At 38.3% G+C, this 26,179-nt stretch overlaps 1 protein-coding gene across 3 annotated transcripts in view; it reads left to right on the top strand.

Moving 5' to 3' along the window:
- Positions 1 to 26,179, top strand: part of CABIN1 (calcineurin binding protein 1) — a 163,230-nt gene that overhangs the window by 31,944 nt on the left and 105,107 nt on the right. For all 3 annotated transcript variants that reach the window (XM_063454503.1, XM_063454504.1, XM_063454505.1), the window contains exons 12-23: positions 801 to 1,018; positions 1,872 to 1,950; positions 2,112 to 2,299; positions 2,382 to 2,531; positions 2,799 to 2,993; positions 3,096 to 3,332; positions 7,267 to 7,420; positions 7,920 to 8,032; positions 15,989 to 16,150; positions 16,745 to 16,951; positions 17,508 to 17,653; positions 20,600 to 20,861. In XM_063454503.1, coding sequence (XP_063310573.1) covers positions 801 to 1,018; positions 1,872 to 1,950; positions 2,112 to 2,299; positions 2,382 to 2,531; positions 2,799 to 2,993; positions 3,096 to 3,332; positions 7,267 to 7,420; positions 7,920 to 8,032; positions 15,989 to 16,150; positions 16,745 to 16,951; positions 17,508 to 17,653; positions 20,600 to 20,861 — 2,111 coding nt within the window. The remainder of the gene's footprint in view (positions 1 to 800; positions 1,019 to 1,871; positions 1,951 to 2,111; positions 2,300 to 2,381; positions 2,532 to 2,798; positions 2,994 to 3,095; positions 3,333 to 7,266; positions 7,421 to 7,919; positions 8,033 to 15,988; positions 16,151 to 16,744; positions 16,952 to 17,507; positions 17,654 to 20,599; positions 20,862 to 26,179) is intronic.

Consider the following 26,179-nt stretch of genomic DNA (forward strand, 5'->3'; position numbering starts at 1 on the left):
CTCACTTGTATCATTGTATCATCACATACAATTTCTTTAACACTTGGCTTCAAATCAGGTTTAATATAAAGACATACCCTGCCCACTTTTCATTTTTTTTTCTAAACTTTCTAAATAATGTATATTCATTTAAATTATTAGCCCAATCAAGTGTTTCATCCCACAAAGTCTCTGTATCCCAATTATGTCATACTGTTCCATGTATGACAGTAAGTTTTTCCATTTTCCTACACAAACTTCTTGCATTAGCAAGCAGATATTTAAATTTACTGTCTATTTCTTTAACTTTATTAGAGCATGAAGGTATTAATTACATGTTGTTCAGTCTGCTGATTTTACCACTCCGCCATCTCCACCCTCCTTGACTTCAGCTGAATTCCCTCTCTTTTCTATACTATCTACCAGATTTACACTTCTTTGACCCTCCTACTCCTAGTTTAAAACCACCTCCAACATTTCAGCTATCCTCTCATCAAGCACAAAAGACCCTCTTCCATTCAGGTGTGATTCATCTCAGCTATAAAGATTGTACCCAAGCTAAACATTGGCCCAGTGCTCTAAAAACCTAAAACCCTCCTTCCTACACCAAGACTTTAGCCATGCATTGATCTCTCTAATCTCCCACTGCCTTTTCACTGTAGCACATGGCAAAGATAATATCTCAGCTAATACCACCTTGGAAGTCCTCTACTTAAGTTTGCTCACTATTATTATTTATAAATGTACATATTATTATGTAAGCTTTTATAGTAATTTCTAATTGTACCCATTTTTTCTCTTGCTACTTGAATACTGTACAGAGAAGCAGGATGTGCACCAGTTTCTGTTGGATAATATGGAAAATGGGGGCATCCTGGACCTCATGATGAAATATCTCAAAGTCATTGCGCAGAAGTTCCTGGTGAAGTGGCCCCTTGGTTTGACAGATGTTGTGCTCAATATACATACCAACTGGCGGAAACACAGTAGTGGACTGCCCAACCCTCTATTGAGAGACTCTAGAAACCAACACATTCGGGTAACGAGAACAAGTATGCTTGTAATGCCACCACTGTAAATACACCAAGGATTAAATTCAAATGCATTAAATGACATGTTAAATATGTTAAGCATAATTACAGTGACTAAACAAAAGTGTTAATTTTGACGTCAAATTTCAATTTAGTTTTAGTGATAGTCTTTTGACTAAAAAGCCATTTTAGATTTAGTCATATTTTAGTCATCTGAATTGTTTTAGTTTTGGTCGACTAAATCTCCAGTAGATTTTAGTCGACACGGCTAAAATCGAATGCGTTAAGTTAAAGTGTGATGAATTATTTCAGTAGAATTTCCAAGCTCATTTAATACTCTAGAAGTAAAAATCTATTAACGCTGCTCAACAAGAACACAGTGTATAATAATGCTCATCATTGCTGCACAAGGTTTTGCTGTAGTTCCTGTAATCCCCATTACCTTGAAAAGAAGTAGTTACAGTCACAGCATTTAGAATTTAGGTTACCTATCAAGTAATGTGCACAGTACGCTAGCTTTACTCCTAAGTACCCCTGTTCATATTACCCTCTGCCCACACTTAAAAGGCTGTAATGACACTATGCTTTTACCCATGCAGCTTGTTTACAGTGTTACAGAATGGAGATAATGGATATTGGTAACAGCTATCATGATATATGGTCTGGGACTTGAGAAATCAAAAGGATTGATATTGCTTCAGAAATTTTAACAAATTTGAACTTTTTAAAGAATAGCACAGTATACCACCTGCACTTGTTCTTATTTCTTTTATTTTTATTTGTTATTCCCTCGGTTTCATAATTTAAATAATAAAAAAAATTCTCATTGATGCTTTGATTATTATCATTTTTTTTTGCCAGGACATGATGGTAATGAGTTTAACGTGCATGGAGCTTCAGCTTGACAAGTGGCTTTTGACCAAAGTGAAAACGTCTACAGGTATTTGTTTCATATAGTCACATGGGTCTCTACACTTAGTGGTATGGGCATCTCCCTATTTTATATGATTGACTTACTCTAACTTTTTTGTGTGTCAGTGTGTAGTTTTCTTTTATCGTAGTATTAGTAGAAAAATTGTGTCCTCTCTACTATTTCTGTAGTATCTCCCCGCAAGTGCCCAGCTGGATATACTTTGGAGTGCTTTGGAGCTGACTTTCCTGGAACCCACTTTTTGGAAGACCTTATGCTAATGGCCTTTGCAGCTTCTCAAAGGGACCTTTTCCCAGAAGGCTGGCTGAATTATGTGGTGCGAGTGTACTGGCTGAAGGCTCGCTTTCTAGCTTTGCAAGTAAGTTCCATTATTTATGCAATCCTTTTTGTTTGTTATGACCATAGGGTTCCAATTGCTATGTTTACTCAATGCTTTTCAGGGAGACATGGAGCAGGCCCAGGAGAATTATGACATCTGTACTGAACTTTTTCAAAGTTCAGAGGCTTCCAAAAACAAAATGGACGGCGAAGAGGACGGGGTTATCTGCATGCCCAACCTGCAGCTGGATTCCGCAGTATCTATAAAGGAGGTATTATGAATATGTATTTTAATTTTATTATTTGAGTCACTCTTCAGTTTAACAGGTAACGTTTGCTGATTGGTATTATCTATTTGTTTCTTGTCAATATAGTAGCTCATCTTAAAAAAAAAAAAAAAAAATCTAGAAACTTAAGCCAACTTTGGGACCTGTACTTTTTATTCAGTGTGTATCTGGCACACTTTGACATATAAATGGGTTAACGTTGGCCTTCATTAGTAACTCCTGCTAGAAAGAATGCTTTATTTTTTTAATCAGATTGAAAATAGCTTGAAATCCTTGGAAAGATGTCAGTCAGTGGAGGAAATTCAGAGGCTCCATGACATAGGAGACTTCTCGTCAGTGGTCCGTCTGCTACGTCCCACATTATTCGTGAGTGGATATAACCAAGCTAAACACCTCGATCTTGTGACTTCTACCCCTGAGAGACCAGCGCAACTGCTTCTCCTGCAAGTAAGAACACCTTCATTTTATTTCCTTGCCATGAGTATGCTCATGGACAGTAACAACGTTGTCTGTGTTTTGCAACATTATCTAACTCTTTCCTGTGTACAGGACTCCTTTCTGAAGATGTCAGACTTTAAACAGGGCTTTGAGTGTTCAGAGGTTGCCCTAAATGAAGCCATCCAGCAAATAATGAACATAACACCAGCTACAGATAAGGAGGAATGGGTAGCCACAGCAACACAGTTACTTGTAGGAATTGATCATTGCCTGTCATCTGATAGCAAAGTGCTGCGTGAACCGTCACTGACACCGCACCTGATACGTCTAAGCAACAACCTTATACAGGTAGTTTATAGAATACTTTTCAGTATGGAGTGTGGTGAAGTGCGGAGTGTGTACTATTTGCAACATCATTTGACTTAGGGTAGCAATTTTCAGAGGGAAATACAAATATATCAAACAGACTGATAAACATAAACATATATTTAAAATTCATTTCCATAATGCTTCTCCTTTTCATAATGTTCAAATAGAAATATAAGTAATTAATTTACCATGTATCTATATATTTTTCATGTTTCAATTTTTATTGAATTTTAAAGTATACAATCCGTGTGCGTTATAAGTGTTTGCAAAGCTAAGTACAATTTACAACACTGTGGGGTAGATGGTATTTTCCAATAAGATAACAATAGGACATCCCATTATTACACAATGTTAAGATACTGGTTTGAGGGGGCGGGGCCTGGCCGCCGGGCCGACTGGACGCAATCCACATGGGCTCCAGCAGCAAACAGCCCGAAACAGCTCCATACCGGACCTAAACACGCTCAAAAAGGCAAGTCCTGCCGCATCTGGAAGGGGGAAAGCCCCGACACCCACCCGATACCCGCATGAAGCTGACTGCATGGCGGGCGGGCAGAGAGGACTGGGCCCGGCCTACGCGCGGCATCCGAGCATCGGCCGCCATTGCCTGCAACATGGTGCCGTGTAATGGCGCAACACAGAGTCAACCAGCCGCAAGGCAAGCATCCCTGGCGTGGGGAGACCCTTGGCCCGGGGCACGGCCCCATCTCCCCCCCCCCCCCCCCCCCCGGCCGGTGGGGGATATCCCGGCCACATGGTGGCGACAGGTGCCACAGCGGGGGCCCCCGCGTGGACACTATGCCGACTGCCTAAACTGGCAATGGCAGGGAGACAGACAGCCAGCCAGCCAGCTGCAAATTGTAATCAACAACAAGAAGACATGTACTAAACTGGGAAAACATCCAGGCAGAGACAGAGGCGATTCAGGTCGACACAGAAGCTCAGGAGGCTGGAGATCTGACGCAGCTGCACCATACTACAGACGTGGCAACAGACAGCTACATACAAATCCCACACAGCGCATAGCCTGGAAAAAGGCACAGTTCTTTGCACAGACACCCTGATTGGGATTAAAGAACCAAGAGCCCCCACAGAGGCTACAGAGGCTCAAGACCGGATGAGGCTGAGCCCTATTTCACCTCTTAAAGGCACCATGCAACACCAGAGAATTAGTAGCAGAGAGGAACATTAACTATGGGGGGTTGATCTGGCCGGCCCGAGCGGACTTGGGTGCAGCGGAGCGCTAGATGGTTTCCCCGCGGTGGCCGCCCGCCCGCTGGAAAAGTGAGTGACCAGGCCCCTGGGTCTGTGGGGTGCCCAGAGAGCCAAGTCCCCGATGCCGTGAGCCCGGTGGGGCGGGACTGTGTGGCCCCTCCGGTGGACCGGTGGCCGGGGGGGCGCGCCCCGCACCAAATATGCGGCCGGTACCGGGAGAGACGTTAGGTCACACACACCCCCGAGTTTTGGGTGGAGATGGGGAGGTGCAGGGAGAGGGAGGCCCGTGGACTCAAGGTGTGGGAGTCGTATGGACTGTCTCTGCTCCCAAGTGCCCACAAAGCCACTGAGGACTCTGGAGTTGGGCGGGGGTCGTTGCGGGGGGCACAGATGGGGACTTGGCGGCCCGAGAAATGCTTACAGTCGTGCCATGAGAGGCCCTCACCGAACTGATATTAAGGCCAGTCCGGCTCCTGCACTGCAAAACGTTTTAAAGTTCACTTTATTGATTTTCTACGTTTTCAGTTATATTGCATGCCTCTTCCTCAGCTCACTAGACGCAGTTATAGCACTAATAGACATGATATACTATAGTCACACAAGGTCTGAAAAACTTCACTACACTTCCTTAAGGGTTCGCTAACGATACATGCCTTACCTAGGTTAGACTAATCAGTGCAACAGCACACACACATCGTCTAAGATTTAGTTTACTAAACATGCCTTTCTCGCACGCAGCCCATCATGCACTTTCCGTTTGTAGAGTCTTACACACAAATATATCTAAAGTTGATGATTAATGTCATGCCCGCAAATAATTCGTGTTATGGGTACCGCTAAACTTACGCAACTTATTTTCACATATTTTAACCCTTCCGCCTTACCAGGCATTAACTGTTTTAATTGATCAATAATACGCTTTGAGGCACATGCCTCGGATGCAAGTTTACTAAGCGAATGGGCTGTTTCACTTAGCCTACTCAGACCATATTTTCCATGCTACAAATATATGCTATCCAATATCATAATTCACTCACCATGCGCCAAACTGTTAGGCCAGAGGGTAACTGTAATTCAAGTTCAACATACTGCTGTACACTTTATTTGAATATCTAGATTAAGCTTAATGTTTGCAGATAATTCATAGGATCAGTACCGTTAATTATACGCAACATATGTTAAACTTTTTTGCCTTACCTGGCATTGCTGATGTATACTCTGCTTTGTGGTAAATGCCTCTGACATATGTTTACTATGATTCGCATACCTCCCCTGCGTGGGATGACCGCTCATTTACTAAACCAATAAAACAGATTTAAAAAAAAAAAAAAAAAAAAAAATTAAAAAAAAAAAAAAGATACTGGTTTGAGGTAGATTTCCCTTTTCGGCCCATTTAGCTCAGACCACTTAAAGGGACACTCAAGTGCCAGGAAAACAAATCGTTTTCCTGGCAGTGCAGGTCCCCTCTCCCTCCCACCCCCCATTCCATGTTGCTGAAGGTGTGAAAACCCCTTCAGTGACTTACCTGAGACCACCACCGATGTCCCTTGGCGGTGGTTTAGGGTCCGCCCACGCTCCTCCCCCGCCGACGTCAGCCAGCAGGGGAGACCGGTTGCACATGCGCAGCCGCCGGCAGGATGAAACCTGTGCTATAGACCAGGAAGTGCCCTCTAGTGGCTGTCTAGCAGACAGCCACTAGAGGGGGAGTTAACCCTGCAATGTAATTATTGCAGTTTATGAAAACTGCAATATTTACAGTTGCAGGATTAAGGGTAGTGGGAGTTGGCACCCAGACCACTCCAATGGGCAGAAGTTGTCTGTGTGCCTGGAGTGTCCCTTTAACCCCTTAAGGACCAAACTTCTGGAATAAAAGGGAATCATGACATGTCACACATGTCATGTGTCCTTAACCCCTTAAGGACACATGACATGTGTGACATGTCATGATTCCCTTTTATTCCAGAAGTTTGGTCCTTAAGGGGTTAAGGGGTTAATGCTTCTGGAAGGTACAGACAACCTATGAATCATTGAGGCATAGCTTCAAATTGCTCAATATTTTAAATAGTTTCCTCTACCATGGAAATCGAGGGAGGAGTCACGGATTTCCACTGGCGTGCTATACACAATGTAGCTGTCACATGCAACATGCATAGTTATTATTTGTAGGGGACCCTGGAGCCCATCCGGGAGTATATCTATTATAAATGCTTTTGGATCAAGCGGTGTAACTCTAGTTAGTTTTATTATTGGGGACTAAATCCGCTTCCAGTATATTTGTAGCAGTGGGCAGTGCCAAAAGATATGGAAAAAGGATCTGATCCTGCTTAGAATGGAGTTTGGGAAAGCTACAGGTAGCATGTTAAAGAGATATAATATTATCGGTAATGTCATTATTTTAATGGCGTTAATCCAGCCTAGGGTCTTTTCTCTCCAGTCAAATTGGTGGACTTGTTTGAGTGAGTATACTACTTCTATTGGGAGGTCTTTGGGTAGGGCCTAAGTTTTTACCATGTATATTTAAAGGTGATATTTGTTAATTAGTGTTTAGTACTACACATGAAGCGTCTGACATAATTAACCGTGACCTGCTTTTCAAGAATATAGTGTTGTGAATACAGCAGAGTACTGTTACTGCTTCCTTTTGTGAGGTAGCGTGGTAAACCGCGAGAGACATACCTGGTTTAACGTCTGTTTTTAGTTAATAGATTGCAGTATGGCCATTCAGGAAGAGTCTAAGGAACCCTCTGTATCATCTGTCCTGCCCTGGATAATCCTACATAGAGTCATCCAGTCCGAAGAGGAAACCTTCCGTACCCTGCGCCAAAAGCACTTTCGCTCTGATGGCAAGGAAGGTAAGGAGTCTGCCACAGCCAGTATTGGAGCTGCACAGAGTAATCATTAAACAAAAGTTAGTCAATTCCCTCTTAAATGTTTTTTGGGGTTTTTTTTTACACTAAACTGGGAATATTGGAGGATTAAATAGGGAAACTCATCCGGTTTTCCAGTTTTCTCTTTTGGGTTAAAATTTGTAATTTCCTTCTCAATTCTACATCATTTGTAGTATAGTAAATAAACCCAAAGTCGTCCAATAGATAGGGGATGTTGCTCATGGTGACGATTTCCAGATCAACAGCACCATAACACAGGGATCTGCATTCCCCCACATTAGAACATGTGAATATAGTCGAATATAGTCCACAGGCTACAAAGTGCAGGTGCTTTATAGTCAAATTTATTGGTACACCCAGGATACAAAAAAATATATATATATTCAACGGTTTGGCCTGCACTGCCTTAACCCAAAGTATCTTTCCATATGAATGTACTCTACTGTTTTATCTCTTGCTACAGATCCAGAAAATCAGATGCTGCCATCCTCACTTATGCTTCTCAATGCTGCCCACGAGTACCTGGGCCGGAGATCTTGGTGCTGTAACTCAGATGGAGCCCTTCTAAAGTTTTATGTGAGTTGTTGTTGAAGATGTCAGCGTCTAATTGGAAAAGTGTAAACTTTCTAGATACAATTCATAACGTTGTTAAATTCTGTATTTTTGATGGTGTTATATTAATGTGATGCAGAACTTGCTACCTAATCAGACACATGAAAGAGGCTGTGATATATTGCATGCTCTTTTACCTTTAGTTTTTTTTTTTTATATATATTATAAAGTAATTTTTGTTTTTCACTATTTGTGTTTCTTTTTCATCTACACACCTCATACCACTAACATGAATTAAAATATGACCATACTGTTATTCTTAATAACCCTTTTCTCACTTCAATTTTGTTCACATCACTACCGCCATTAGCACACACCTCAAACTGGAAAACAAATCATCATACACTATGGCCTGCTCTGCTGCTGTAACTTATCTGCTGAGTGCTGGTGGAGAGTTATAAAAAATAACCCTCCTACCCCCACCTCACAAAATTATAAAGTATCCCATTCACTATATGGCCAAACAAAAATTATGTCCAAATTCCTATTCCTTATGTTACTTTCCCTTGCAAATGATGTAGAGTCTAACCCTGGTCCCCCAGCTAACACTAGTCCTAATCTCCCCACTCAAAAAGGCCTCTCTGTTGTGCACTGCAACATCCGTAGCTTACTCCCTAAACTGGATGCACTGCAAGCCTGGTGTTCCCATTGCAAACCAAAAATAATTGTGCTCTCAGAATCACGGTTAACTACTAAAATACCAGATTCTGCCATTGCAATACAGGGTTATTCATGTTTTAGAAATGGCATAGCAGAGAGAGGAGGAGGCATTGTTATTTAAGTTGACAAGTCCATAAAATTTACTCCTTTAAAAAACTATAACTTCCCTTCTGCCTTTGATTTCCTTTCTGGCACAATTAAGATCCCTTTCACTAAAACTATCATTGTTGCTGGAATCTATCGCCCACCAAGCTCTCCGGTGCATTCCCTTTCTGACATCGCCCGACTACTAAGTGAAACTGTAACTCAAAACCAAAAAAGGGAACTGTTGTTTTTTGGAGATTTTAACCCCTTAAGGACTGGACTGTTTTATGTTGTACATTTGCGACCAGGCCTCTTTTTACACTTTTGTGTTGTTTGTGTTTAGCTGTAATTTTCTGCTCTCTCATTTACTGTTCATATACAAATTATATATTGTTTTTTTCAGGACAAAAAAAGGCTTTCTTTACATACCATTATTAATATAATCTAATGTAATTTAATTTAAAAAAAATATGATGAAAAATTGAAAAAAATACATGTTTTTTTTTACTTTTACTTGAAAAATCTTTTACTCATCTACAAAATCGAATAAAAAAAAAACCAGCTAAATAGATTCAAAATTTTGTCCTGAGTTTTAAAATACCCAGTGTTTACATGCTTTTTTGCTTTTTTTTGTGCAAGTTATAGGGCAATAGGTACAAGTAGGATATTGCGGTTTCAAAACATTATTTTTTTTCAGATTTATCAATAGTGACATTGTAGCACTATTATCTGTCATAAATCTCTGAATAACACCCCACATGTACATATGTTTTTTTTTAAAGTAGACAACCCAGGGTATTCAACATGGGGTATGTCCAGTCTTTTTTAGTAGCCACTTAGTCGCAAACACTGGCCAAAGTTAGCGTTCATATTTGTTTGTGTGTGAAAAAAGAAAATAATTAAATTGCCCTGTAAAAAATTAAACGCTAATTTTGGCCAGTGTTTGTGACTAAGTGGCTACTAAAAAAGACTGGACATACCCCATTTGCAATACCTTGGGTTGTCTTCTTTTGCAAATGGTATTCCATCATGGGGGTAATTCTCATTCCTGGGCTACCATATGCTCTCAAAGGCAACGTAACCAACCTGGCCATTTTCAATGTAAAAATATTTAACCCATATATTTGACCCTGTAACTTTCAAAAATGCTATAAAATCTGTACATGGGGGTACTGTTATACTCGGGAGACTTTGCTGAACACAAATATTAGTGTTTCAAAACAGGAAAACGTATCACAATAATTATATCATCAGTGCTGTTTGTGTGTGAAAAATGCGAAAACAAAAGTCACTTTCACTGACAATATCATCGCTGTGATATGTTTTACTGTTTTGAATCACTAATATTTGTGTTCAGCGAAGTCTCCCGAGTAAAACAGTACCCCCCATGTACAGGTTTTAGGGTGTAATAGAAAGTTACAGGGTAAAATACAGTGCTAGCAGATTAAATTCTCTGGACTTTCAGCCTGGGTTGGCAGGCATGAACCTCAAATTGCAATTAATAAAATTACTTAATTATGTAACAATATTACATAAATATGCAAGTAGAATTTAAATATAAATGCATATTTATATATTTGAAGTCTACGTGTATATTTATATAATTATTTATGTAATTTTGTATATGGACATATGTATATTTCGTATTATTTTTATTTATTTATATATACATAGATATATATACAATTTCATTCTAAGTGTATTTTGATATAAATATATATTTTAATATCAAAATACAGTTAGAATAAAATTTCATATAGATATATATTTTTTTACAAAAATCTTTATTATTTTTAATTTTTTTAATTTAATTTAATTTACTTATTTCTATTTTATAATAATATATCTACAATATATATAGTTATTATATATATTATATATATACGTGTGTAATTTAATTATAAGTGTATTTTTATATTAATATAAGGGGTTAATATTGTTTGGTTGAATCCTAAAAATAATAAATCATGTAGACTGTTTAAGCTAACACAATTCATTTCCTCCCCAACTCGCATTAATATTAAAAGCCAGAACCATACCTTTCTCGCTTGGATTCTGTCCAGTTGTCCTGACAGAATCCAGGAGGCGGGCATTCTCCCATACAGTTCCAGTGACCACTGTCTAGTGTACTGCATATGCAAAATAAAGGCCACTAAATCCCCTCCCAGGATTATAATCACCAAGTCTTTCAAAAAATGTAATATTGAATCTTTATGGAATGATCTCAAGAACATACTTGGCACAGATTAGGTCTAATACCATATCTATTTTTTCAGTCCAAGCTCTTGCTTGTTTGGAATTTGCATGCCCCTCTGTGTAAGTGCGACTAAAAGGGACACACCTGCCCTGGGTTACAGCTGACCTCATTCAAATGTACCAGTTGAGAGATTCACTGTGGTCAAAGTTCAAGCGTACCGGCTCCATGAACAATGTACTTACACTGTACTTACAGACATTGGCGAAATGCATGCACAAAACAAACAAAAATGGCAAAAGCCCAATATTTCAGTGAAAACAGGCAACGACAACCTATCAAACCCAAGAAACTTCTGGAAAATCATAAATAGCATACAAACCCCCATAATGCACTCCCAACCCTCCACTGTCAAAATGGACAACCAAACACTGCAACACCCCCTAGATGTAGCAAATGCCTTTAATAATAATTTTGTTGGATGTGCTACCACCCTGGTTGCTAAGGTAACAAATGACACTCATTTTCAGACCGCAAATAAAGATCAGGCCCTGCCAAATCTTCAAAATCCTCATTTAGAGAAATTCAGTTTTAGACCTGTGCCTGTTAGTGTCGTTAATAAACATCTTAATATTTTAAAAATGAAAAACAAGTGTGGACCAGATCAAATCCCAGCAATGTTGCTGAAGCTCAGCGTGCCAGCAATTGCTAAACCTGTCACTATCCTTATCAATGAATCCCTGGTGTCAGGATACATACCCAAACTTTGGAAGACTGCAAAAGTTGTACCTATCCATAAAAGTGGTGACAATACTTTGGTATCTAACTATCGCCCGATATCATTGCTCCCTGTATTGTCATAAATCTTGGAAAAATGAGTCCACACGCAACTATGTGAATACTATCAACGATCAGATTACCTGACCCCTAATCAATTAGGCTTTCGTCCAAATCACTCAACTTCGACTGCCCTCTTAAAAGTTTGCAATGATATCCAAATTGGCATGGAACAAGGAGACTTAACTGGAGCTATTTTCCTTGTTTTTGCCAAGGCCTTTGACACAGTAGACCATGGCATTCTTTTGCAAAAACTTAAAAACTCAGGCATTGGTGATTGTCCACTAACCTGGTTTCGATCGTATGTTTCAGACCGATTGCAATATGTGCCCATTCCTGATAGCGCCTCCCTTCCTCTTCACGTGTGGTGTTCCCCAAGGCTCCATACTCGTCCCCCTGCTATTCACATTATTTATAAATAATCTGCCTAACGTCTGCAAATCCTCAACTGTACACATGTATGCAGACAACACTGTCATCTATGCTAGTAAACCCAAGCTACCGAAGCTTGAGGCTGTGCTCCAAAACCAATTCACTGAGGTAGAAAAGTGGATAGCGGATAACAAACTCTTCCTAAACACTGACAAAACCATTAAAATGATCTTTGGAACTGTACCTAAATTACGTAAACTACAAAATCAACAATTGTATATCAGAACAAAATCAAATAGCACACTGAAAGCAGTCTGCTCTTTTTAAATATCTAGGTATGTTGCTAGACTCCAATCTATCTTTTGGCCTTCACTTTGAAAAATTCTCTTCAAAACTTTACCCAAAACTAGGTGCCCTGTACAGAAACAAATCCTGCCTGAGCCCTACAGTAAGGAAACAGATGCTAATGCCGGCCATTATTATGGGGATGTGGTGTATGCACCTGCACCGCAAACCCACCTTAATAAACTTTATATATTATATAATTTGTTCTGCTGCTTTGTACTAGAATGTAATTACTTTACCCACCACTGTGACATGTTAACCCCTTAAGGACGCAAGACGGTTCAGGACCGTCATCGGCATTTTTGCGTTGCCGACCGACGACGGTCCTGAACCGTCCTAAATTTAAAATGTACTTACCCGATCGCCGTCGTTCCCCCGGCGGCGATCGGCGTTGCTCCCGTTGTGGGGAGACTGCCTGCAGCCCAGACAGTCTCCCCATGGCGGATTAGGACCCCTGGGGCCATGTGATCGCCCAACAGGGCGACCACATGGTCACAATAGGTGTCCAAGTATCTGCCTGCAGGGGGACTGTCTGTGCTGACAGGCAGTCTCCCTGCCAGTGTAAAATCATAAAAAAATTTAAAGTGAAAGGTAATAAAAAAAAAAACATTATTATATATGTGTATATATATATATGATATATAGACATATATTATACCTATATAATATATGTCTATATATCATATATAATGTCATGCTAAGTGTATTTTTATATTAATATGTACATATATTAATCTAAAAATACACTTATAATTAATTTACACACGTATATATATAATATATATAATAACTATATATATTGTATATATATATATTATTATAAAATACGAATAATAAATAATTTAAATTAAATTAAAAAAATTAAAAATAATAATAAAAATTTAAAAAAAATTATATATCTATACGAAATGTTATTCTAACTGTATTTTGATATTAATATATATATATTTATATCAAAATACACTTAGAATGAAATTGTATATATATCTATGTATATATAAATAAATAAAAAGAATACGAACTATTCATATGTCCATATACAAAATGACATAAATAATTATATAAATATACACGTAGACTTCAAATATATAAATATGCATATATATTTAAATTCTACGTGCGTATTTATGTAATATTTTTACATAATTAAGTTATTTTATTGATTGCAATTTAAGGGACCTGCCTGCCAACCCAGGCCAAAAGTCTAGAGAATTTAATTTGCTAGCACTGTATTTTACCCTGTAACGTTCTACGACACCCTAAAACCTGTACATGGGGGGTACTGTTTTACTCGGGAGACTTTGCTGAACACAAATATTAGTGATTCAAAACAGTAAAACATATCACAGCGATGATATTGTCAGTGAAAGTGACTTTTTTTGCATTTTTCACACATAAACAGCACGTTTACTGATGATATAATTGTTGTGATACATTTTCCAGTTTTGAAACACTAATATTTGTGTTCAGCAAAGTCTCCTGAGTATAACAGTACCCCCCATGTACAGGTTTTATAGCGTTTTTGAAAGTTACAGGGTCAAATATATGGGTCAAATATTTTTACATTGAAAATGACCAGGTTGGTTACGTTGCCTTTGAGAGCGTATGGTAGCCCAGGAATGAGAATTACCCCCATGATGGCATACCATTTGCGAAAGAAGACAACCCAAGGTATTGTAAATGGGGTATGACCAGTCTTTTTTAGTAACCACTTGGTCACAAACACTGGCCAAAATTAGCGTTCAATTTAGTTTTTTACTTTTTTCACACACAAACAAATATGAACGCTAACTTTGCCCAGTGTTTGCGACTAAGTGGCTACTAAAAAAGTCTGGACATACCCCATATTGAATACCCTGGGTTGTCTACTTTAAAAAAAATATGTACATGTGGGGTGTTATTCAGCGATTTATGACAGATAATAGTGTTACAATGTCACTATTGATACATTTTAAAAATATATGTTTTGAAACCGCAATATCCTACTTGTACTTATAGCCCTATAACATGCAAAAAAATAGCAAAAAGCATGTAAACACTGGGTATTTTTAAACTCAGGACAAAATTTTGAATCTATTTAGCAGTTTTTTTCATTCGCTTTTGTAGATGAATAAAAGATTTTTCACATAAAAGTAAAAAAACATGTATTTTTTTCAATTTTTCATCATATTTTTTCATTTTTTAAAAATTAAATTACATGAGATTATATAAATAATGGTATGTAAAGAAAGCCCCTTTTGTCCTGAAAAAAACAATATATAATTTGTATATGAACAGTAAATGAGAGAGCGGAAAATTACAGCTAAACACAAACACCACAAAAGTGTAAAAAGATGCCTGGTCGCAAATGTACAACATCGCAAAAAAAGTCCAGTCCTTAAGGGGTTAAAAGAGCTAAACTGGCTGTTGCTGGAATCCCGATGCACTCTTGGTCTTTTCAGCCTTGTGGATAAGAGCATTCCTGGGGAGCTTCCACTCTACCTGAGTAGAATGCTCTCCCCGGCTGTTCCCACCTCCTATAATCTCCGATCCAGTACTAGCACGATATTTAGCATACCACAATACAAAAATAAAGTGGCTCGGTCCTCCTTTTCCTACAGAGCACCACAATTATGGAATAACCTCAGGGACATAGTGACCTCTTCATTCAACCTAAAATCTTTTAAGAGATCTATGGCAATATACCTCAGCACAGAATGCACCTGCCATGGTTGAATATATTTATTACCTGTTATGTATTAAATTTATATATATGTGTATGTGTGTGTGTGTGTATATATATATATGTGTATATATATATGTATATATATATATATGTATATATATATATAGTTTGTATATTGTATTTTTGTAATATTGTATCCTATTGTAACAATGCAATGTTTTGTGGACAAAGACGCAGAACATACTTGAAAACAAGAGAAATCTCAATGTATCCATGCTGGTAAAATATTTTATAAATAAATAAAATTGTAAATGACTCCATCAGGGCATACCATTTGGATTTTCGCAGTTGGATTTTTTTTTCCCTGGGGGCCATTTCATCATGAAAAAAGGTTGTTGGTTTTTATTTGTTTGGTTTTTATTTTCACACTCATGCTGCCATTTTGTGGTAATCTTTATAGACCTGATGTGTCTTACTTCTCCAAAGACCCAATATTAGTATTCTGCTACATCCCTAGAGTATAGCAATACCTCATATGCATACCTCAGCAAGGCTCATGGGGTGTCGTCATCAGTGTCTTTGAAAAAATCCTATTAACTTGCGTAGCTGGTATAAATCTCCCCTCCAGTTTTTTGTTTCAAATCAATAGACCTGACTTATAGTAAATGCATACACATATGGTATAAGTTTAACTTCACAGTGCTTGTAAAGATACAAAAAAGTGATGTGTTCTCTCCCTTCTCTTTGTCTTAACTCCTTGCAGGTGCGTGTTCTTCAGAAAGAGTTGATTGCTTCAACTAAGGATGATACACATCCTTACAAGGAGGAGTTGGAGACTGCCCTGGAGCAGTGTTTCTATTGCCTTTATGGATACCCCAGCAAGAAGAGTAAAGCTCGCTATTTAGAGGAGCATTCTGCACAGCAGGTAACTATGGAATGAAGTCAAAAACATTGGTGTTTAACATTTCGCTTTAAATAAATAATAGTCTTCTAAACCTGTTCCCTATTCTTTTCCCTAGTTCTAACTATTTGCCAGTCTGTCCTACCTACCCAATACAAATGACATATCTAATACATTGCATATGCAATACATATTTTAGCTTATCTACTTGTCTTTTTTTTTTTTTATATCTAGAACTCTACTATTCCCACAGATGTAAAATACATTCAAACTATAACTCTATTTAGAAAAAAAAAATCCAAAATGTAATTACTACATAATAATAGACTGCTAAACACACTGTGACTTAAACATACATTCACTTAAAGGGTTACTCCAATCACCATGACCACTTGTCACCGATTTGAAGTGGTTCTGTTGTCTATACGTGCAGCATTATTTTTTTGCAAAATAAATTAAAACAATAATTGTTTCTATAATGATGAACAGAATGCATCTTAATTAAAAACTTTGAATAGGACCGTCCTTCCCATACAATAAAGAATTGATTATTTATACTAGTGAACAATGCACTGAAAACCAAAATCTTTATGTTAATAACCTTCTCTTTCTTTACAGGTGGAGTTGGTCTGGGAAGATGCTCTCATTATGTTTGAATATTTCAAGCCCAAAACACTTCCAGAATTTGACAGCTACAAAACAAGTACTGTGTCTGCAGATCTAGCAAACCTACTGAAAAAGATGGCAACCATTGTGCCAGCATCAGACAAGCCTAAATTGAGCATGGACACTGTATCTGCATACATTGAAGGGACAAGCACCAAGGTATATTGTAGCCTAACAAAAGTTAGTTATGACATGTGAATGTGTTCTCTCCTATTCACGAATAGGCTTTAAACTCAGTAGATGTTCAGTGTGTTGGGATTTATTTTAGATACCACCACCTTACAGGTCAATAATCGGGGCTTAACATCAGGGCTTAAAAATCCTATGTTACTAGTCAGGCCTTAAAATTTACATTCCACTGCTATAAAGGGTTATTCATTTGTGAACATTTAAAGTAAATTTAAAACTCATGGCCAAATTAGCCAAAATGAAAGCATAGCTGACTTTGAAAATGTGTCCAGTTTTGATCGTAAAGTTTAAATTAATTTTGCATTCACTGTACGTTCTCACTTTAGTGCTTAAACCTGACAGTATGCACACCGGGTGTTCATTTCTACCCACCAGAGCTAAATTCTCAATTTCCAATGAGTAGTTGTAAGCGGAAATTTTGCCCTGCTTATGGACCTGTACCACAAGGTTATTGAGGTTGGGATTGAATTAAATAATAGAAGAACAGTCACCCTGTTAGTTACAATGTCCACTTGCTTTGTTTCAGGTGCCATCACTCCCAGAAGGTGCCGAGAAGTCTCCTGAAGTTTTAAGTGAGCTATATTATCTGCTTGCTGACTATCACTTTAAGAACAAGGAACAGTCTAAGGCAATTAAGTTCTACATGCATGACATTTGCATTTGTCCAGACAGGTGTGTGATTCCTTACTTATTTCTGTTCACCATAGCTTTTAGTAAGCTTTTGCAAACATCATAGCAATAATACATATAATAGGAAGTCTGATACACATTGCAGCAAGATATTTTATGATATCAGTATATAGGTAAAATGGTTCAGCCACTTGGGTTAGTACAAAAAAATGGCCTGGCAGGTACATAATCTAGGTATAAGCCAAATATTAGTAGTACCCACAATACAATATGCTCAAATAAGCAACATTGCTACCACTAAAAAGAAAGAAAAAAAATAACATAACAGTTAAACACTTTCATGGGCATCCCTGTTACAACAGTTAAAAATAAAATTTTTGACATAATAGATTAATGGAAAAGGTGGAAGCCTCTCAGTGTGGCAAAGAACCATCAGCTTCTGGGTCACTATGTCTGCGTAGAGAGTAATTTCAGAAGTACCCGGTTATCATTCCAAGACTGCCAACTTTGAGTGTCAAGAGGATAATAATTTTGTGAGAATGCAGTTAGTTCCTCTATATATCTGATATCTTCTACCCTTCCACACCAGCCACAAAATTGTCTTATATCCATTGAATATGTTGGTGCTTTACATATAATAATAATAGTTTTTACACAAAGCAGTTTGGAAGTTTGCAAATGCCACCTGTTAGTTCATTTTTCTTTTCTATTTCTTTTTACTTATTGATCAAAAATTAATTGTAACCTTTAAAGCTAAGTTTGAGGGGAGGGAAGACTTAACCACAGGACAGAGCTGATGCCATTTTCCGCAGCTCGGACCGTGCTCCGACTAATTTAACAAATATCTACAAGCCACTTTTCTCATCTTCCCACCCACTACTCTCCGGCAGCCCCCGGCATTAGGACATGCCGTTTTTCCTGAATTCAGGGCAGGAACAACAGAAGAGTAGGCATGCGACCTGCCATCTACATACATGCCTGGACGAGTTGCTTGGTCCGATCCCGTTCTTGAGCGCTCCGGAGCCAGACTCCGATAACCGCTTCACAATTGATCAACCTGCAACTATGGGGATGCGCTCACAGAAACCGCCACCAGGCCAAGCACAAAATAGCAACCCTGGAGGACCAAGAGACTTCAGTTGACCCTCAGAGCCAAGCGCAGGACAACAGTTACACTCAGTCTTTGCTGCAGGGACCAGAACAGACATCGCCAAGTTACGCAGACATGTCAGCTCTGGCCAACGAGCAAGATATTAAAAATCTCTTCACAGAATTCCATCAGATGCTAGCTGCAGATATAGCAGTGATTCAGGCTGATGTGCAGGTGGTCACCAACATTGTTCGAGCCAATGAAGAGGATATCATAGATGTGAGGCAAGAAATGTCTAAAATGAAAGACTCCCTACACAACATACAAACGGCACAACATGCATTCTCTCTACAGCTTGCTAACATTAGATTATCACTCCAGACGCAATAATCTACAAATAAGAGGGGTGCCAGAGTCCATCACCATGGAGGAATTGCCACACTACCTAAGGCGACTTTTAGCCTCACTGCTACCCCTGACACAAGCCAAAATACGTATGTTCAACGTCATATTTGGTCTTCCTAAATCACCTAATGTGCCAACAGCTGCCGCTTGCGACACCATAGTTTGCTGCTCCCTCGCACAATATAAGAGACCATACCTAACAGCTCTATGAAACCAGATGCCTAACTTATTCTAAGGAACCAACCTCTCCTACCAAGACCTTATGAGGTCCACCTTGCAATGGCGCAAATCACTCCTTCCAATAACAAACCAACTCAGAATAGCAGGAGTGACTTTGCTTACTCACCAAGCAGTGACTCTTCCAGCATTACCCTACACCTTTTATTAGTATTATGGTTTGTTATTCTTGTGTTTTTTACTACAAAAAAAAAAAAAGGCAGTTTTGCTCAGGAGTAGTCACTATTCTGCACTGTACTCACATCTGTCTTTAATATACAACTATGATATGTTGTTTATGGTATATACCAACATGATGCAACTCCAACGTATGTTTTGTGATGTGAATTAATTGCCTCAATAAGAGAGAGAAATATAATTATTGTATTTTATGCTGACACAGGTTTAAAAATTAAAAAAATCAGCAATTTCCACTCGGCTATTTTGCCTGAATTTTGCAAATTATCTTTTCTTCCTTTTTTCCTATATATATATATATATATACTTGTTGTAGATTCATGTTGTAAGATCATAAAAACACAATATAAACGTGTTTCAAACTGATTTTTTTAACCCACTACACTTTTTTTTTTAATTTAGTTTTTATTTATTTAGTTTTTTCAAACGATTCGAATAAATACAAGTATTATGCAGAGTTAGTGAAGGAAAAATATTAAAAACAGGTTTTGCTTTATGTAGCCCTGTTGTGTCAATTGTACAACTTAATGGAACAATAATGCATAAGAAAACAATGATCAGTGTTTTAATATGAATGGCAATGGTGAGGAAAGGTAGTGTATCCAGGCACTGCTTTGGAGTTAAGTAGTCCCATTGTTCCTTGTATGCCCATAACAACCAGGGTGTAGAGTTGAGGGGATTAATATAGAATCACAGTTATACAGGCAATTAGCAATTGAAATTCTCTAGATTACTAGTTACTTATGTGTCCTTGCTATACTGGTCTTTGTTTTAAGACCTGAAGAATTAAATGTTTGCTCTACATCAGTAGTTTTTGCAGGAGCATTTCAACTAAAATCACTGTAGGTCTGTGTGGTACAAGACAGCTTTTCAAAGCATGTAACAGTCCTGCAAACAAAAGACATTTGAGGGAAATAACGTCTGGGGCTGTTAGCCAAATCATTTCTTCAGCAGGAATGTGTATTTAAAGTACAAAGTCATAAATGAAACCCCATGCTTATTGCAGTTGTTGTTGTTTGTTTTTTACTGCATTCTTACCCCATCTCCCCTATTATTTGCTCACTCTTTATCGCCTTCAGGTTTGACTCTTGGGCTGGAATGGCCCTGGCACGAGCAAGCCGCATTCAGGACAAACTCAACTGCAATGAACTAAGAAATGATGGCCCTATCTGGAAGCATTCCACCCCTGTACTAAACAGCTTCAAACGGGCACTAGAGATTGACAGCTCCAACCTGTCCCTGTGGATTGAATATGGTACCATGTCCTACACTCTGCACTCTTTTGCCTCCCGCCAACTCAAGCAGTGGCAGAAAGAGCCGCCTCCAGAGGTAGTGACACAGGTGAGGCTGCATGAGATCATGAAGCATATTAGGAAGCTAAAATGGCAGGGGTGAGTTGGCACAGAAGTATCAACTTAAAAGGGCCATGGAACTGCTGGTGATTTGTTATTTCATTATAGAAATAGTCTAGGAATTTTGCTTGTATAGTCAGGAGTGTGGGTTCCCTGCTTCTTTTAAGATGTATGTTTTGTTTTTGTTTTTAAAACAAGTGCCTTTATTACTAATATCTCTGTTGTGGATATGAAAGCTGTTACATTCTTTTGCAATTCCTTGATATGATAAGCTTCTTTTTTTCTTGCTTGTGTCTTAGTTTAAACATGCATGTATTTTTTATAGTTGTTTGAATCCATGAATAGTGAAATGTGTGGAGGTGCCACAGTAGATACTCAAGACCTTCTAATCAATTAAAATACATTTAAGATTTTAGTCTTCCAGTTATAGTACAATCACTTGTGTGGCATAATGAATAAAATATGCATAATCTGACATAATCTGGCATTTCATATACATATGTTCCTAATAATAATATCATTTATTGCCTATTTGGTGTACTGTTGTGTCTCTCTTCCCCAGAAGTACCTCCTCCCCAAATTGTTCTTTTGTATTTTGATAAATAATAAATATATTTTCATTTTAAAATGGACCTAACACCTTCCCTAACTCTGAACGTAATCACTGATTAACATCACCTTGGTGCAATTAATACAGTTATTGCTCTGTGTAGATTTATTCTACCCTTTTAATAGAAGCTAGTAATTAAGATGAGTGAATAATTATGCAGAATTACCATATATTACACAGCAAAATATAAATGAGACTGTTCATAATTTAGTTGCCATATAAATGTATACCTCCAAAACCATTACACTTTTTGAAAGATAAAGTTTTCTGGATATACATACAGTTTCTTGAAGTCCACTTTAGGAAGTCCACATCAAACTCTGTTTGATGTTCTATCGTTTGTGTTTATTTTTGCATTTATTTTTCTCATTTGGATTTTTGCACTTCATCTTCAGTGTCTTTTCTCAAATCTTTTACTCAAAGTTTCAGGACTTTGCACCACTTTTACACCACTGTGTGCGAGACACCTCTTAAGCCTTCCCGAGTTTGGCCTTCAGTTCTCCGTCAATATGATCCCAAAGCAGGACAGCATGACCATCCGTAAGACTAGCCACTGCCACCAATGCAATCATCTTTGGTGTCATCAGCTAAGAATATAAGTCCAAGTTTTTTTTACAATTAAACAAATTCTACTCAGGTTTTCTTTATTCCGTTGAAAAGATGCTGATGATCTTAAAATACCTCTGGATAGGCAGAATCCAATAAATACAGAGTTGCTTGGGCGATGTGAAAACATGGTCAGTTAACTTTGCACTTAATGAGTATGGATTCTTGATACATTTGACTTTTTCATGCATGTCTGGGAACCCAAAGGTATAATAGTATACTTACTCAGGCAAAGATCCCTTTTCTGTTCATACAGTGAACGTATCATGACTTATGTAACCCTCTGACCCAGAGACGCAATGTCCTCACCAGAGGCCTGCGTTCCGTATGTCTTCAACCCGCGGTCTTCATTGATTTGTCCTGTTTGGGAATACTGTGGTAGTTGTGTGAGGAAAGCAGAAGGACCACCTGTGGGAGGTCTCTCCTGCTCTCCATTCTCACTCACCCTTCGTCATAGACTCTGTGTCAAAGAATTGATAGACAGTTGGGAGAAAAAACTATTTTTAATTAAGTTTTTCTCCCAATCTATGCATTTTGTAGCAAATCTGCTAGAAATGTATGTGGAATGTTATGTTCTTTCAAAGGACATAAGTTATTATTGGCATGACATGTAACATGTAAATCAGTTGTAAGAAAAAAAACCTTCAGCACTCCAGATTTGGACTTCATCTCCCCTGGTGTTTTGTCAGCATTCTGGGAGATATAGTCCATAACTCTGGAATGCTAAAGACTGCCTACACCTGCTTTAAAGTCACAGAGATTTTTATTTTGTCTTTGAAATTCAGAAGCTATAATAATGAGGACACAATAAGTATGCACTACTGACCCAGCTCTCTTTCATAATATAATCAGAACACGGCTTGTTTGTATTCCCTAGAATAGAGGTACTTTATGAGATTGCAAGCTGAAGGGAACCTTCTAAAAAGATAAGAAGCATAAAAAACAAACTTTTAAACGAGTAAAAAAAATATAAAATTTAAAAAACACTGCACCCCATTGAAATTACTAACAAGGAATGTGCAACATAGGTTTTTGGTAAGAAAGAACAAAATAAAAATGCGTGACTTCCAGAATTATGAATAACAATTTATTTACTACTATACACGGGTGCTTAAATAGTTTTTTTTTTTTTTTTACACACATAAAAAGAGATTATTTTAACAAATGGATTTGGACATTGGATTGTGCACCTTCTTGTCCAGTTTAGTTTATTTTAGGTTTCCTGTTAACTTAGGGCAGCATGGTGACAAACCTTATCCAAGCCTGAACCAGGATAGTGGGAGTTACACTGCCAGACAGAAGTCAAATTTGTGGCTGCTGCCTTTAATTCAGCCCCTCTTGCATTACTGACATACAAGGAGAGGAGCAGGGGAGAATAAGAAAGTGTAATCCTCAGATCCTCTCCTGTCGAATTACTATTGGGATTAATAACTTTGTTTGTAAAAGGCAACTGTTTCCTGGGAGTGAAACTCTCTTGTTACTGGGAAGGACATACTTGTCTACACACTGCACTGAGATTACCCCCTCCACACTGCATGGTGTAGAGCCACTCCATGCAAAACATTTAATGTAACATTGTAGGATGTCATCCGCCATACTTGATTTGAAACATGACCTGCCCTTTGAAATCATTTGCAGATTATGTTATCTACATAAGTGTGTGTGTGTGTGTGTGTGTGTATGTGTATATATATATACAGTGCTGGACTGGGAAAACTATTCAGGCCAGGCATTTTTTTATCCACAGCGGCCCACTGAAAAGGAGGCGGGGCCAGGTAGGGTATGTTTTGTCATCCCCAATGACAAGCACGCCCCATCTCAAAGTGAGCATGTTGGTTCAATGCTCTTCCAGGCAGACCATGTGCAGAGCTCTGCTGAAGAGCTCCAGCATGAGAAAAAGGCCCTGTATTTGTTCTGCACAGCGCAAGCAAATTTAATAACATGCTTGCGAGGTGTTTGCTTGAAACCTGTCTCAAGGGTTTCCATAAATGGGATACTCACTGTATTCAATTTATGGAGACACTATGTGTTTGCTTACAAGGAATCTAGTGTGTTCGTAGGGGATCCAGAGTGTGTATGTCAGAAATGTAGTGTGTGTGTAGGTGGTGCAGCGTGTGTGTAGGGGATCTAGTGTGAGTTTGAAGGACCCAGAGTGTGTATAGGAGATCTAATGAGTGTGTGTGTATAGAGGATTCAGAGTGTATATAGGGATCTAGTGTGTGTATATCTGTAGATGATCCAGAGTTGGGTAAGGGATCTAGTGTTTGTCTGGAATATAATATGTTTAGGGGTGCAGTATGTGTGTGAGGGTTTCTGTAGTATATATACATATATGTTTGGAAGTATTGTGTGTGTGTGTGTGAGTGGTGCAGCGTGTTTGGGGGCTGCTGTATGTGTGAGGGGTGTAGTGTGCATTTGTAATGAGTATAGTGTGTGTGTGTGTGTGTGAGGTGAGGTGAGGTGTGGTGTGTGTGTGTGTTCACTGCATGTGGGCCGGTGAGGAACACAGCGGTGCCTAGATATGTATTAGTGTGTTTGCGAACTCTGGCAGACTAGACTTCTCAGTTCAGTATAGGTTGCTGCAGTTTATTCTTTACCTGCCAGGATTCACAACTGATCAACATCTACGTCTCAGCTGTGATATTTTATGAGATGCTGTGATGGAAATTTTGTAACTGTGTTACAGATGCACATTCTTCCTCTATATAAAAATGGAAATTATTATAAATATTTATAATGCAAATAACATAAATTGACCCTCTGTCGTTTAACCTTGCTTGTTTCTATAGGAGGAGACTATGTAAAAGAAGAAAAACTACCACAACAAGAGGACATAGTCTTAAATTAGAGGGGCAAAGGTTTAAAAATAATTTCAGGAAGTAATGCTTTACTGAGAGGGTAGTGAATGCATGGAATAGCCTTCCAGATGAAGTGGTAGAGGTTAACACAGTAAAGGAGTTTAAGCATTCGTGACATAAGCATAAGGGCTATCCTAGCTATCAGATAAGGCCGGGGACTAATAAAAGTATTTTGAAAAATGTGCAGACTAGATGGGCCGAATGGTTTGTATCTGCCGTCACATTCTATGTTTCTATGAAACCTGCAGTCCGGGAAGTTTCTCTGCTTCATTTAAATGGTATATGAAGCACAACAACTGCCATGTGTACAGAAATGCAGGTGTACCCAGTAGGGCCAGTACCCAGGCAGAATGCACATATGAATATTGAAGAAGCCAGGTTACAATATATGTACCCACAATATTACATTTACACCTAAATACAGTTATGTCAAAACAAACATACACCTATACACATGTTCACAGTACACATGTACATAGAGGGGAATTAAAAGCATAAAACGCAAGTTATCACTGGGACCTGACATCTAGAACTGAGACCTTCTCAGGGAAGAAAGTGCATTTGCTGGATAAATATCAGCCTTTTCTATTAACCTATGTACAAAGGGTACAAAGGCTTTCTACTGAAATTTGAGAAGCATCTGTTTGTTTAGAAAAAAAAAAATTCTGACAATTCAGTGAGTATAGACAGACTTGTCAATTACATGGATAACACAGTGCATGCCGAGTAATTAACAATAATTTGCTGGTATAATGCAAATGTGTCTAGTTGCAAAGACGGACTCTAGCTTTTGGCTGCAAATGTGGCACTAGACATTTAATCTTGCAGGTATGGGTAATCCCTATTTCTTTATTGCATTCAATAATGTAAGCAACATATGAGCATTGCCCCTTTATTCCTTTTACCTATGATTTGTAGTATTTTGCCTTGGAATGTGCACCCAGAGAAAATTTACCATATAAAATACTAATTTGAAAATGAATTACAAAATATGTTTTTCTCCAGTGATGATAGGTCATGTAGACACAAAAAAAAAATCTAATTTATTTTCCCTTTAAAAACATAACAAGGTAGGCCAACCTAATGCAACAGTGTCATCGAGTCCTAAATAGGGATTGGGTGGAAATAAAGGTCCTACATAAGGGTATGCCAGTTCACACTTGGCTTACCTCTTGTGCACGCAATGATATGCAACTGTTGCCACCCAGAAACATAACCTCACTATTGTGTTTG

The sequence above is a fragment of the Pelobates fuscus genome, chromosome 5 (assembly GCF_036172605.1).
Source record: "Pelobates fuscus isolate aPelFus1 chromosome 5, aPelFus1.pri, whole genome shotgun sequence".
NCBI classification, from domain to species: domain Eukaryota; kingdom Metazoa; phylum Chordata; class Amphibia; order Anura; family Pelobatidae; genus Pelobates; species Pelobates fuscus.